General features: G+C 32.5%; 2 protein-coding genes across 3 annotated transcripts in view; one reads left to right on the forward strand and one right to left on the reverse strand.

The window, feature by feature from the left end:
• The window catches only part of LOC126741222 (protein dachsous), a 409,897-nt gene that overhangs the window by 59,032 nt on the left and 334,657 nt on the right, over positions 1–16,208 (reverse strand). The window contains exon 3 of the mRNA XM_050447593.1: positions 737–917. Within this exon, the coding sequence (XP_050303550.1) occupies positions 737–917 (181 nt within the window). The remainder of the gene's footprint in view (positions 1–736; positions 918–16,208) is intronic.
• LOC126741226 (facilitated trehalose transporter Tret1-like) lies at positions 6,903–15,035 on the forward strand. Of its 2 annotated transcripts, XM_050447599.1 has the most exons (3): positions 6,903–7,058; positions 12,546–13,547; positions 14,634–15,035. In XM_050447599.1, the coding sequence occupies exons 1-3, from the start codon at positions 6,995–6,997 to the stop codon at positions 15,008–15,010; spliced, it is 1,443 nt and encodes a 480-aa protein (XP_050303556.1). In that variant the 5' UTR covers positions 6,903–6,994; the 3' UTR covers positions 15,011–15,035. The 2 variants fall into 2 exon arrangements, with proteins under 2 accessions (XP_050303556.1, XP_050303555.1); XM_050447598.1 differs by lacking the exon at positions 14,634–15,035 and having other exon boundaries at positions 12,546–13,949.

Below are 16,208 nucleotides of genomic sequence, written 5' to 3' on the forward strand. Positions count from 1 at the left end.
GATTTAATGCGTTGAGCTTCATTTTTTGATTTCTGGATCAAATCGGTCAGTTCCTGAAATGATGATATGCTTACATTTTGAATATTTTGTTTAAATTTATACACAAATTTTTTATAATCAATGCTGCTAATCATATATTTTATCTTTGGTTTATATTCTTTGGTGGCATAATTTATATAAAATAACAATTTCTTATGATCAGAAAAAGAACAAGAACTAACATTTAGGTTTTCGATTAAATTCGAGCTGCCCGATTTGGGTGTAACAATTGATTGTTTCAAGCATTTTGGAATTGTGTCAATTGAGATTTGATCTATGTTAAAATAGAGAATAAAACACTCTTTGCTGATTCAATAACTCGTAAAAAAAACCGTAAATTGTCCCCAACACGGGCACACAAAGCCGTTCGGTACCAATAACACATTTTACTGAAAACTCAGATTTATGGTCCTTCAGCCGGAGCCCATACGGATAACGGCAGAAACGAACACCACTCGGGCCTTTCAGGATTTCTGAATTTATACATTTTCGCTCTTTGTGGCGAGAGAAGCTACAAGAATGCGTATTCGTATGCAACTTATTATTTAGCTTTGAAATGTTACTCGTCTAATGATGTGGAATTAAGGGGGCTTCCGACAACTTGTGTGAGTTGTGCGCTTTTACTGCATTAAAATTCAATTTCTCTCTCTCTTTCGCCCTCTCTTTATGTTCAGTTATTTAAAATGTCATTGCTTACCTCGATCGGTGGCAATGACAGGGAATTCATACACGTTCCTAGTCTCGTAGTCCAAGGGGGCGCTGATGCAGATCTCCCCGGTGTCGGATCGCACCTTGAACTCCCGCAGTTTCTCGAAACCGTCTCCCAGGGTGTAGTTTACCACTGCGTTCACTCCACAGTCCGGATCTGTTGCAGAAACCTGTAAAAATACCAATCATTTATTACCATAACTAGCTAAAATATATCCCCTTCCCAACCCAACCACTTGCTTTTCACGCTCAAAATGACTGTCGACTTGGCAACGTCAAAGGCAATTGTCAAAAACAAATGACAGATGACAGATGACAAATAATATAGACCCTAGGAACTACGAGCAACTAAACCAAATATTTTCAGTATAAAATTAAACAAATATTTTTAACGTAATCTCGAGTGCACCTTTAATGACCGATAAACGTTCCCAAAGCGGATTCTAATCTTTTAACTCCAAATGCAATATTTGTGTTTGTCAGGTTGGTAACGTGTGAATTTTCATAAGATATAGCATGCAAGAAAATTGAAACCCGTACATGATCATCGTCTTTGAAGTTGAACCTTCTTTATCATCTCCACAGTTTAAATTTCAAGCCACTGTCAAATACCCTATGAACCATATAGAGCTCTGCAACTGTCTCTTCTTCTTCTTTTACACATCTACCGCTTGCGGTACAGTCCCCTTTATCAATTCCGCATAGATTTTAGACCGGAACGGTGCGCGATCCGATCCAATAATAGTCGGTGACGTCCCGGGCCTATAAATGCCTCTTTAAGCCTCCGGTGGAGGTTTATAAATCAATGCATCGACGTCGAATACACATCGGAGAGACCTTGATACGCCGTTATTTTAATGGACAAGCCAACGTACGTAAGAGAGACGACGAGATACGCCGTGCCATGCAGACGATACGCGACATTCGCGGCCCACACCGTTCGCGCTATCCGCGCCATCTGGCGGGTCAACGCACCATGTCATCCGGAAGAATGCGTGAGGTCGAAAAAGGCTTTTAACCTATTTGTCGGTTTAGGACAAGAAAATATGATCAAGAATCAAAGAAGAAGAAGAAGATTGTCATATGTCAGTTGTCATTAATGACTAGCTAGCCACGGCGTTGCCAAGTGGGTTTCCTAGTTCTAGAGAGGACAAAAAAGAATTGTCATCTGTCACCTCAGTTTGACTGTTTGTGTCTATACATAGGAGTAATGTTACGTAAAAATGCATGCGTTCAAAAAATTGTTGTTCATTTGCTGGTTTAGGACCAAAAAATCGCTCGAGGGTCAGAGAAGAAGAAGAAGACAAATGTCAGTTGTCGCTAATGACGGATTAACTCCAGAGCCGCCAAGTGGGTATTTTAATTTATAAAAATTGTCGCAGCATTTGAAATGGAAAATGCATGGAAGAAGTGTCATGGATAGAATGAAGTAATTGACAGATGTCTTGCTAAACGTCAAATGTCACTTGGGGAAGCACCTTTCCTATCTATTGGTTGGCTCCGACGTTGCCAGTCTGTTCACTTGATATATTTTTCAAGAGTTTCATATTACGTGATCCACTATCTAAAAATAAATTAAATATCATGTAAAGAGTTGACTCGATTTTACATTAATAATAATATAGCAAAATGCCAAAGCAGTAAGTGCAAGAGAACTGTCAGTTGTCATCTGTCACCTATCAGTTATTGACAATAGGGTCTTTGCATGAAAAACTGTCTAGACGGAGGCTTAGTGATTTGAAAGAATGCATGCTGTCAAAAGTGTCTTTTAATGAGCGATTTATTTGTTGGCTTAGGACCAGAAAAATCGCTCTATGGTTAAAGAAGAAGAAGAAGAAGAAGACAAATGTCAGCTGTGGCCCTATAATGATCGATTAATTCCGACGTTGCCAAGTGGGTATTCTTGTTCCGAGCTGTTAAATTTTACCTGGGGAATTAGTTATTCACTTATATTATTCAATTATGAATATACAAATCTGGTTTATTGAGTAAAATATAAATGGAGTGAAAACGCAAACGTTGGTAAGTGAAAAGGAAATACTTGTCAGCTGTCATCTGTCGTATCTACTGACTGGGTCCGACGTTGCCAGTTGTGTTCACTTGATCAATGTTCAAAGGGGTTGATTTATTCGATTTTATATTAATAAGATGATGTTTTTATATATCATTATTATGAAGGTTTTATAATGTGAGTGCAAGAGAAAGTATAAGCGATTTGTCAGTTGTCCCCCATCCTAAAAAAAGAAAAAAAAGAAGAGAAATCTTATAGGTCAGTTGTCTGTAATGACCGACTGACTCCGACGTTGCCAAGTGGGTATTCTTGTTCCGAGCTGTCACCTGTCAAGTGTCCTTGGGCTCATGGATAGAAATATTCAACAGGTATTAGGCAAAAAGTTAAATGTCATCTGGGTAAGCGCCTGTAATCAAAAATTCACTTTGAATATCAAAAATCACATGATTTGTGAATGTATAATATAACTAATGTGAAAGCGAAGATTGAAGAGTGAAAAGGAAGTAATTGTCAGTTGTCAGCTGTCATTTATCGTCTCTAATGATCGGCTCCGACGTTGCCAGTTGTGTTTACTTGATCTATGGTTGAACGGTTTCATATCAACGAGGAAAGAGCACGAGAGAGTTGTCAGTTGTCGCCTGTCAGTTGTTGGCAATGTTGCCTTTGCATGAAAAACCGTTGTATAGGGTAAAAATATTTTAGGGGATTGATTTTTTTGTTAGGTTATGCCCAGAAAAGTCGCTCAAGCATCAAAGAAGAAGAACAAGAGAAATGTCAGCTGTCATGACTTGCTTCGACGTTGTCAAGTAGGTTTTCTAGATTCAGGAGTTGAAAATTCAAAAGAAAGAGAAGGAAAGAAATGTCAGTTATTATCCGTCCAGTATATTCGTACATATCTATGGATAAAAGCATAGGTCGAATGCCTGTAATGAAGTAACCACTTTAAAGACCAAAACAATTGTCACTTGTCAGATTTCATTTGTCGCATGTATTGACTAGCTCCGATGTTGTCAAAAGATGTATGTGCAAGAGCGAATTGTCGCTGTCATTTAGCATCTGTCAAATATTGTTATCGTAAAAAAATATCTAGACGTAGGCATAGTGTCACCTGATCCGAAAGAATGCACGACACATTTTTTCAAGGTTTGGGTCCAGAAAAATCGTTCAAGATTCAAAGAAGAAGAAAAAGAAGAAGACAAATGTCAGTTGTCGCTAATGACGGATTAACTCCAGAGCCGCCAAGCGGATATTTTAATTAATAAAAATTTTCGCGACTTTGAAATGAAAAATTCAAGGAAAATGAAAGAAATGTCATGGATAGAATGAATTAATTGACAAACGTCATGCTAAACGTCAATTGTCACTTGGGCAAGCACCTGTCCTATCTAGTGGTTGGCTCCGACGTTGCCAGTCTGTTCACTTGATATATTTTTCAAGAGTTTCATATTACGTGATCCACTATTTAAAAATAAATTAAATATCATGTAAAGAGTTGACTCGATTTTACATTAATAATAATATAGCAAAATTACAAAGAAGTAAGTGCAAGGGAGAGCACAAGAGAACTGTCAGTTGTCATTTGTCACCTATCAGTTATTGACAATAGGGTCTTTGCATGAAAAACTGTCTAGACGTAGGCTTAGTGATTTGAAAGAATGCATGCTGTCAAAAGTGTCTTTTAATGAGCGATTTATTTGTTGGTTTAGGACCAGAAAAATCGCTCTATGGTTAAAGAAGAAGAAGAAGAAGACAAATGTCAGCTGTGGCCCTATAATGATCGATTAATTCCGACGTTGCCAAGTGAGTATTCTTGTTCCGAGCTGTTAAATTTTACCTGGGGAATTAGTTATTCACTTATATTATTCAATTATGAATATCAAAATCAAGTTTATTGAGTAAAATATAAATGAAGTGAAAACGCAAACGTTGATAAGTGAAAAGGAAATACTTGTCAGCTGTCATCTGTCGTATCTACTGACTAGGTCCGACGTTGCCAGTTGTGTTACACTTGATCAATGCTCAAAGGGTTTGATTTATTTGATTTTATATTATTATGATGATGTTTTTATATATCATTATTATGAAGGTTTTATAATGTGAGTGCAAGAGAAAGTATAAGCGATTTGTTAGTTGTCCCCTATCCTAAAAAAAGAAGAAAAAGAAGAGACATTTTTTTGTAGGTCAGTTGTCTGTAATGACCGACTGACTCCGACGTTGCCAAGTGGGTATTCTTGTTCCGAGCTGTCACCTGTCAAGTGTCCTTGGGCTCATGGATAGAAATATTCAACAGGTATTATGCAAAAAGTTAAATGTCATCTGGGTAAGCGCCTGTAATCAAAAATTCACTTTGAATATCAAAAATCACATGATTTGTGAATGTATAATATAAATAATGTGAAAGCGAAGATTGAGGAGTTAAAAGGAAGTAATTGTCAGTTGTCAGCTGTCATTTATCGTCTCTAATGATCGGCTCCGACGTTGCCAGTTGTGTTTACTTGATCTATGGTTGGACGGTTTCATATCAACGAGGAAAGAGCACGAGAGAGTTGTCAGTTGTCACCTGTCAGTTGTTGGCAATGTTGCCTTTGCATGAAAAACAGTGTATAGTGTAAAAAATATTTTAGGAGGACGATTTATTTATTAGTTTAGGCCTAGCAAAGTCGCTCAAGCATCAAAGAAGAAGAACAAGGGAAATGTCAGCTGTCATGACTTGCTTCGACGTTGTCAAGTAGGTTTTCTAGATTCAGGAGTTGAAAATTCAAAAGAAAGAGAAGGAAAGAAATGTCAGTTATTATCCGTCCAGTATATTTGTACATATCTATGGATAAAAGCATAGGTCGAATGCCTGTAATGAAGTAACCACTTTAAAGACCAAAACAATTGTCACTTGTCAGATTTCATTTGTCGCATGTATTGACTAGCTCCGATGTTGTCAAAAGATGTATGTGCAAGAGAGAATTGTCGCTATCATTTAGCAAGAAGAAGAAGAAGAAGAAGAAGAAGAAGAAGAAAAATGTCAGCGGTCTCCAATAACTAACTGGCTCCGATGTTGCCAAATGGGTATTGTAGTCCCGAGCTGTCATCTGTCAAACGTCTACTGTCTTATGGATAGAAACATTTGACAGATGTAATGCCAAAAGTCAAGTGCCACCTGGGCAAGCGCCTGGAATTAATTATCCATTTTTATTATCAAAACAATTAGTGTCGGTTATCAGCTGTCATTGTCTACTGTTTGGTTCCGACGTTGCCAATCACGTAAACAAATTAAATGTCACGTGGACGTGCTAGATGACCAATGCGAGTGAGAGAACGAGAGACATCAGCTGTCACAAAGGCTTTGTCATTGTTTGTCATTGATTTTCTTTTTCACGTGACTACTGTACGTATAGAATGTCATTTGTCAGCTGTCAGATGTCATTCGATATTTCGGAAAGGCTGCAGTGTTGCCAAGTGATCTTAGAGGAATTTGAGGTGAGTAATGTAACCAAATACTGCAATTTTATTAGTTTTTAGATTGCAATCGATTATATATTTCACTAAATGCAAATTCGTTGTCTATCACTGGCGTATGTAACCTGTCATTGGTATTGAACCACAAATGATGTTTTTTTTAAGTTTGTGACGTTTTTAGGTGGAGTTTTATATATATTTTAGTGAGGTATTAGTTTTATTAAAAAAATCAATTTAAACGACTATAAATTAAACGTACTTAAAACGTATTTGCTGTTATCTCTCTTACGCCTGGGAACTTTCTATTGTCACAATATCAACCCCAAAGTGTAAAAAATTAAACAATTATAATACGTATATATTTATACAAGATATTATTGAATAACATGCCATAAATAATCAAATGTAAACCGGAGAAGATTTACTTAACAGTGGGAGAAAAATACCTTCAGCATCGAAAATCAATTGTGACGAAACGAACAGTCTTTATTAACTAAATAATCACTAAAGTGATTGTGAACTATTGATCCAATTGGCCTAAAGATCTGTGCACAAATTAGTGCCTTAGAAAAGCACTAAAATTGTCTGATGCACTAAAAACGTTCCATACCCTCACCCAAACTTATATACTTGTATATAAATAATATAACAATTGGAGTGCAAATTTACTTAAGATATCGTTCCAGTTACTATAAATACAACAAAAAGGTAACCTCGGATTTGTTTCAAAAGATTTTTACTCTGCTAATGACTGATGTGTTGCCGCCAGTAATATAACAGAGAGTCATGACGGTGCGTCTAATTAATTATAATCGAGAATACATTTTTCAGTATTTCGCTACGATTGCCGGTAAATATTTGCACAATGTTTACATACACAATTTCATCATGTTTTTATTAAGCCATTGGTCCTTTTCCTGAGGATTAAATAGATTGTCGAAACAGTTAGGTCAGATTTGTTTGTTTGTTGTCAATGTCTAACTAAGCTTCTTCGAGGCAGCAATTTAGTTTTTTTTTTGTTAATTATTTAATTTAGAAAAGTCGATATTTTTTTAGGTATTTAAGGAACATTGATTTTTTCAAAGATTTGATAGAAGAAAGATTGATGCCTCTCAAGGAAAACATTGATTCTTCTGTATATTCTTCCAAGCAATTAATCAAAAGATTGATTTATTTACACTTTTCTAAAATGATGAAAACATTGATATTTTTAAGCATTTTATAGTAATATTGATTCTTTGCAAGTAGTTAATCAAAAAGATATATTTTTTTTAAATCATATAATAGTAATGTAAATTCTTTGTAAATAGTTGAGCGAAGAATTGATTTTTTTTTCAAAAATTTAATTAAACAATTGATACTTTTTAAGTAGTTCAGCAAGAAATTGATTTTTTTCATCAGTTCATTAACGAATTGATACTTTCACACTCCTCTAAGAAATTGATTTTTTTACATATTCTTTTATGCAGTTGAGTAAAATATTTATTTTCTTAAACTCTTCAAAGCAATTAATCAAAAGATTGATTTATTCACACTTTTCTAAAATGATGAAAACATTGATCTATTTCAACCAATTTATAGTAATATTGATTATTCGCAAGTAGTTGAGCAAAGAATAGATTTTTTTAAAAATTGATAAAACTCTCTCTATGTGAGACTCAGTAATTGAACAAAAAAATTTTTTTTTTTTCAGTAGTACATTAAATGATTGATTTTTTTACACTTTTCTAAGAAGTTTACTTTTTTAAGCAATTTTTACTAATATTGATTTTTTTTTCATTTAATTAATTACAAAATTTAATTGAACAATTGATTCGTTTCAAGTAGTTCAGCAAAAAATTGATTTTTGCATATTCTTGCATGCTGTTGAGTAAAATATTGATTTTGTCAAACTCTTCCAAACAGATGATAAAAAGATAATTTTTTAAGCATGTATTATTGATTTTTTCCAAGTAGTTAAGTAAAAAATTGATCCTTTTTATATTCTTGCTTCTATTCTATTTTCACCAACTGTGTAATGAAAATGATTTTCTAAGCATTTAATAGTAATATTGATTCTTTGCAAGTAGTTGAGCAAAGAATTGATTTTTTGAAGCAATTTTTACTAATATTGATTTTTTCCAAGTAGTTGATCAACAAGATATATTTTTTTAATCACCTATGAGCAATGTAAATTCTTTGTAAATAGTTGAGCAAAGAATTGATTTTTTCATATTCTTTAATGCAGTTGAGTAAAATATTGATTTTGTCAAACTCTTCCAAGCAGATGATAAAGAGATTATTTTTTAAGCATGTATTATTGATTTTTTCCAAGTAATTAAGTAAAAAATTGATCCTTTTTATATTCTTGCTTCTATTCAATTTTCATCAACTGTGTGATGAAAATATTGATTTTTGAAGCAACTAATAATAATATTAATTCTTTGCAAGTAGTTGAGCAAAGAATTGATTTTTTGAAGCAATTTTTACTAATATTGAATTTTTCCAAGTAGTTGAGCAAAAAATAAATTCTCTTCATATTCTTCTAAGCAGTTTAGAAAAAGATTGATTTTTTAAGCATTTAATATATATATTGATTCTTTGCAAGTAGTTGAGCAAAGAATTGATTTTTTTATAAAAATTTAATTAAACAATTGATGCTTTCCAAGTAGGTAAGTAAAAAATTGATTATTTTTATATTCTTGCTTCTATTCAATTTTCATCAACTGTGTGATAAAAATATTGATTTTTAAAGAGTAATATTGATTCTTTTCAAGTAGTTGAGAAAATGATAGATTCTTTCAAATTCTTCTAAGAAATCGATAAAAAAAATGATTTTTTAAGCATTTAATATTAATGTTGATTCCTTCCAAGTAGTTGATAGAAAATAATTTTTTTTTAATCATCTGATAGTTATATTATTTCTTTTTAAATAATTGAGCAAAAAATTCAAATTCTTCTACGCAGTTGAGTAAAATTATTGATTTTCTCAATTTTTTTTCCAAGTAGTTGATGAGAAAATAAATCTTGGTAATCAACTGATTCAGCAAAAAATTGATTTTTTTTATAATCTTTTAAACAGTTTATAAAAAGATTGATTTTTTAAGCATTTAATTAGTAATATTGATTTTTTCCAAGTAGTTGATCAACAAGATATATTTTTATCACCTTTTATTACTTATTTTTATCACCTATGAGTAATGTAAATTCTTTGTAAATAGTTGAGCAAAGAATTGATTTTTTATAAAAATTTAATTAAACAATTAATGTTTTTCAAGTAGTTCAGCAAAAAATTGATTTTTGCATATTCTTTTATGCAGCTGAGTAAATTATTGATTTTATCAAACTCTTCCAAGCAGTTGATAAAAAGATTATTTTTTATGCATGTATTATTGATTTTTTCCAAGTAAAATATTGATTCTGTTTTCTTGCTTCCATTCTATTTTCATCAACCGTGTGATAAAAATATTGATTTTTAAAGCAAAGTAATATTAATTTTTTTTAAGTAATTCAGCAAAAAATTCATATTCTTCTACGCAGTTGAGTAAAATATTGATTTTTTCAAATTCTTTTTTCCAAGTAGTTGATGAGAAAATAAATCTTTGTAATCAACTGCAGTCAGCAAAAAATTGATTGTTTTCATATTCTTCTAAGCAGTTTATAAAAAGTATAATTTTTTAAGCATTTATTAGTAATATTGCTTCCTGCCTAGTAGTTGAGTAAAATATTGATCCTTTTGTATTATTAAACAGTTGATAAAAAGAATAATTTTTGCAAGAATTTTAAAGTAATATTGATTTTTTTCTAGTAGTTAATTAAGACATTGATTCTTAAAACCTTTATCTATGCAGTTGGAGAAAAAATTAATTTTCTAAAATCTTTCAAAGCAGTTGATAAAGAGATTTAATTTTTGCAATGGTAATATTGATTTTTTTTCCAAGTAGTTGAGCAAAGGATTGATTTTTCATTGACATTGTTATTCAAAAAACTCATTGTCTTCATATTTGAGTGAGTAAAATATTAATTTCTTTAAATTCTTTCAAACAGTTGATCGTTATATTGATTCTTTTCAAGCAGTTGATCAATAGAGTGATTTTTTTAGACCATTGCATTTGATAGTTATATTGATTTTTTTTCAAGTAGAAATGATTAATTTTTTTTTTAATAATTGAGCAAAAAATTGATTGTTTCTATGTTCTTCTAAGTAGTTTATAAAAAGATTGATTTTTTAAGCATTTAAAAGTAATATTGTTTCTTGCCTAGTAGTTGAGTAAAATATTGATTCTTTTGTATTTTTATACAGTTGATAAAAATAATAATTTTTGCAAGAATTTTAAAGTAATATTGATTCTTTTCTAGTAGTTAATTAAAAAATTGATTCTTAATATCTTTGCAGTCTATCTATCTATCTATGCAGTTGAGCAAAGGATTGATTTTTTTTCGATTTTTTATTTTTCATTGACATTTGATAGTTATATTCATTCTTCTCATGCAGTTAAGTAAAATAATAATTTCTTCAAACTCTCCCAAAAAGTTGATTGTCATATTTATTCTTTCCAGGCAGTTAAACAAAAACATTTTTTTCTTTTTCAACATCTTCAAAGCAGTTGATGAAAAGAGTGATTTTTTTAGACTGTTGCATTTGATAGTTATATTGATTTTTTCAAGTAGAAATGATTAGTTTTTTGATTGATTTTTTTTTTAATTAATTGAGCAAAAAATTCATTTTCTTCATATTCTTCTACGCAGTTGAGTAAAATGTTAATTTTCTTAAATTCTTTTTCCAAGTAGTTGACGCGAAGATAAATATTGTTAATCAACTGATAGTAATATTGATTTCTTATAAGTAGTTGATCAAAAAGATTATTTTTTTAATCATCTAATAGTAATGTTAATTCTTTGTAAACAGTTGAGCAAAGAATTTATTTTTTTCATATTCTTTCATGCAGTCGAGTAAAATATTGATTTTGTCAAACCAAGCAGATGATGAAAAGAATATTTTTTAAGCATGTATTATTGATTTTTTCTAAGTAGTTAAGTAAAAAAATTGATTATTTTTATATTCTTGCTTCTATTCAATTTTCATCAACTGTGTGATGAAAATATTGATTTTTGAAGCTACTATTAGTTGCTTGTTGATTGTTTCTATATTCTTCTAAGTAGTTTATAAAAAGATTAATTTTTTTTAAGCATTTAAAGGTAATATTGCTTTTTGCCTAGTAGTTGAGTAAAATATTGATTCTTTTTATATTTTTTAAATAGTTGATAAAAAGTATAATTTTTGCAAGAATTTGACAGCAATATTGATTCTTTTTTAGTAGTTAATTAAAAATATGATTTTTATTTACTTTATCCATGCAGTTGAACAAAGAATTGATTTTTTCATTCGATTTTTTATTTTTCATTGACATTTAATAGTGATATTGATTCTTCTCGCGTAGTTAATCAAAAAAATGATTCTCTTCATATTGTTTCAAGCAGTTGAGTAAAATATTAATTTCTTTAAATTCTTTCAAGCAGTTAAACAAAATAATGCTTTCCTTTTCAACATCTTCAAAGTAGTTCATGAAAAGAGTGATTTTTTTTAGACCGTTGCATTTGATATTAATATGGATATTTTCAAGTAGTAATGATTAGTTTTTTTGATATTTATTGATATTGATGAACAGATTAATTTGTTCATATTTTCACTATTGATGTTGATTTCTTTCAAGTAGTTGAATAAAAAATTGATTATTTGCTGGTAGTTGATCTAAAGATTTATCTATTTTTTTAAATTTTTTCCCTACACTTAAATAAATTATAAATTTGCTCCATTGATAAAAATCTAAAGGAAAATTATTGATTTTCTAATCAGTTGCCTAAAAAATGTGAAGCAAAATATACAGTCTTTGCACGAAAAAAAAGTTAAATATTGAGTAATTTATATTAGTTAAGCTTGATTCCTTCGTAGTGGTAAAGTCAAAAATTGATTTTTCTGCACACATTAAGTCAAGATTGATTCTTTCTAAGTAGTTGAGTGATATTGATTTTAGTCGATTGAATGAATAATGTATTCTAAGTTGTGAAGAAAAATATAGATTTTTATAAGTGCCTTGAAAGATGATTGATTCTTCAAAAGCAGTTTACTGAAATATTGATTCTTTCCAAGCATTATTAATTTTCGAAAAATTATTTGGCCTTTTACAAGCATTTTAAGTATTTCTGCCAAAAACCCTCTGCTTCCCTAAGCAAAGCTCTGCTAATGTGACGCAAACTTCAATGAATCATCTCTCATTAACCAATGATCCAACAAAAATAAATTTAATTAATTTACATAAGTGATTTGATCACCTAGTAACGCTTAATCTCATTACAGGTGTTTTCTCGATCCTATGCTCCGGAATCAATTTGGGATGGACCTCACCCTTCTTACCAGAACTCCTCTCACCAAACTCAACCATACCAACCACCAACGATGAAGGATCTTGGTGTGCCGTTGCTCCCTTACTGGGTGCACCCCCTGGAGCCATCATTGCCGCCCTTTTGGTGGACAAGATCGGTAGAAAATACACAATTCTACTGATAGGACCGTGGGTCTCAATTTGTTTCATTGGCATAGCGTTCTCAACTAGCATATGGGAGATTACCGGGTTGAGATTCATTATTGGTTCCACTGAGGGAGCTTTATACACAGTGTTACCGATGTATATAGGAGAGATATCTGATCCGAAGATAAGGGAATTCTTGACTGCTACTATTGCGATAGCAGCGATCACTGGCACACTGTTTATTAACGTCATTGGCTCCTTTTTCAGTATATTCGTCTCAAGTCTTTTGTGTGCTGTGTTGCCTCTGATACACATGGTAGGATTCTGGCTGGTGCCAGAATCTCCCTACTATTACACGAAAAAAGGGAATTTCCAAGCAGCTAAGGAGAGCTTACAAATACTAAGGGGAAAACAGGATGTTGACCAGGAGATGGATGCTATAGCAAAAGCCGTCGTAAGACAAGAAAGGACTAGCGATCAAACGGGGCTTTTGGACTTGTTTACTGTCTCCAGTAACAGGCGGGCTTGCTTCATATTTATAATTGTCTGTATGACTAATAAGTTCAGTGGAAAGAACCCTTGCATGTTCTATACTGAGACTATTTTTAAAGAGGCGAGTAGTAGCATCGATGCTACCCTCTCTGTGATCATTTATTGTACCGTGGAGTTGGTCGCTGTGGTGATAGCAACGTTCTTCGTTGTAAATCGCTTCGGGAAGCGAATGTTGCTGATTCTGTCTGCAGCAGGGTGTTCTTTGGCCGTACTGGCCTTAGCAATTTTCTTCTTCTTAAAAGATTATGGTTATAACACTGAACTGTTCTTCTGGCTACCTATTACAGCCCTAGTGACCTATAACATCATGTTTAGCATAGGTTTGTCGTTCGGTATGGTGACGGTACTCAGTGAACTATTTCCCACCAATGTAAAAGCGAAGGCCTTATGTATTGCCGATACGTTCTCAGTGCTTATGGGCACGTTGGTTTCCAAGATTTTCCAGATATTTTATGACCAGACCGGATCGATGTCGTATCCTTTTTTGTTTTTCTCATTTTGCAGTTTCATTGGTTGCATTTTGATCGTTCGGAATATGCCAGAGACCAAAGGGAAGACTCTGGAGGAGATCCAGCAGCTGCTCATTGGGCAGGAGCAGTACTCCAGCGAGCTGAGGGTCAGGCACGTGGCTTATGTTAATAACTCTTTTATTTAAATATATTTTTTATTTTTTTTTTAAATGCGTGTTTTTGTTTTGGAGAGGGTTGAATATGGCTTGGGAGCCGAAACGCGACTATGTGCGCTTTTGATTCATTAAGGTTAAATGGCCAAAACTGCCTGTTTTTTGGTTTTTATAAAAAATAAGGAAAATAAAATAATAAAGTAAAGGGAACAATAAAGAAATTAAGTAAGAAAAATTAGAAAGGGTAACAAATTATTAGGAAGTTCTTGATTAAATGTTGTAAAAAAGCTCGTAAAGTGACGCTTTTGATATATTTGTCTAAAATATTTATGCAAGAACTAATATTGAGGCTTTTAATATAGCTGCAGCCAGCAAAAGATATGATAAACAAGCTTGCACTGATCAAAAGGCGCTTTTGAACTTGTTTATTGTTTCCAGTTGGTTTACCTTCAGAATAGTCTGCATGGCTTACTGGTTCAGTGAAACGAACCTGTGCATGTTCTATACTAAGAGTATTTTCAAAGAGGTGAGCAGTAGCATCGATGCCACCCTTTCTGTGATCATTTATTGTACCGTGGAGTTGGTCGCTGTGGTGATAGCAACGTTTTTCGTTGTAAATCGCTTCGGGAAGCGAATGTTGCTGATTCTGTCTGCAGCAGGGTGTTCTTTGGCCGTACTAGATTTGCAATTTTTTTCTTCTTAAAAGATTACGGTTATAACACTGAACTGTTCTTCTGGCTACCTATTACAGCCCTAGTGACTTATAACATCATGTTTAGCATAGGTTTGTCGTTCGGTATGGTGACGGTACTCAGTGAACTATTTCCCACCAATGTAAAAGCGAAGGCCTTATGTATTGCCGATACGTTCTCAGTGCTTATGGGCACGTTGGTTTCCAAGATTTTCCAGATTTTTTATGACCAGACCGGATCGATGTCGTATCCTTTTCTGTTTTTCTCATTTTGCAGTTTCATTGGTTGCATTTTGATTGTTCGGAATATGCCAGAGACCAAAGGGAAGACTCTGGAGGAGATCCAGCAGCTGCTCATTGGGCAGGAGCAGTACTCCAGCGAGCTGAGGGTCAGGCACGTGGCTTATGTTAATAACTCTTTTATTTAAATATATTTTTTATTTTTTTTTTAAATGCGTGTTTTTGTTTTGGAGGGGATTGAAGATGGCTTGGGAGCCGAAACGCGACTATGTGCACTTTTGATTCATTAAGCTTAAATGGCCAAAACTGCCTGTTTTTTGGTTTTTATAAGAAATAAGGAAAATAAAATAATAAAGTAAAGGGAACAATAAAGAAATTAAGTAAGAAAAATTAGAAAGGGTAACAAATTATTAAGAAGTTCTTGATTAAATGTTGTAAAAATGCTCGTAAAGTGACGCTTTTGATATAGTTGTCTAAAATATTTATGCATTATCTAATATTGAGGCTTTTAATATAGCCGCAGCAAGCAAAAGATATGATAAACAAGCTTGCACTGATCAAAAGGCGCTTTTGAACTTGTTTACTGTTTTCAATTGCTTTACCTTCAGAATAGTCTGCATGGCTTACTGGTTCAGTGAAAAGAACCTTTGCATGTTCTATACTAAGAGTAAATTCAAAGAGCATCGATGCTACCCTCTCTATAATGATTTATTGTACTGTGCAACATTAATAAAAACGTTTTTGGTGGTGAACCGATTTGGGAAGCGAGTGTTGCTGAACTGTGCTTCTACCTGCAGCAGGCTCTTCTTTGGACTTTCTTATGTTAATAATTTTTTTATTTAAATATATTTTTCACTTTTTTATTGAGTGTTTTTATTTTCGAAGGCCACGAGGATGGCCCAGGAGCCGAAACGCGACTATTTATACCTTTAATTCTTTAAAGTTATAGACTCAAAGTTCCCAGGTGTAAAATTTGTAAAAAAAAAACAAGGAAAATAAAATATTAAAGTAAGGAAATAATACGGAAATTAATTAAGAAAAATTAGAAAGAGTAACAAATTATTAAGAAGTTCTTGATTAAATGTTGTAAAAATGCTCGTAAAGCGACGCTTTTGGCACATTGGTCTAAGATATTTAAGCGAAAATTAATCTGAAGAGCTTTAAGACAGCTACATCTACAAAGAGAGTGCTTTGTGTTAATTTAATGTATCTGGAAATGATCGATATGGTGATGACAAACTTTTTCGTAGTAAACTAGTATGGGAAGCAAATTTTGCTGATTTTATTTGCAGTAGATGCAAAATTTGTTAAAGGAAAGCAAGGAAAATTAAATAGTAAAGTAAGGACACAATACAGAAATTAATTAAGAAAAATTAGAAAGCATAA

This window comes from Anthonomus grandis, chromosome 10, assembly GCF_022605725.1.
Source record: "Anthonomus grandis grandis chromosome 10, icAntGran1.3, whole genome shotgun sequence".
Taxonomy (NCBI): domain Eukaryota; kingdom Metazoa; phylum Arthropoda; class Insecta; order Coleoptera; family Curculionidae; genus Anthonomus; species Anthonomus grandis.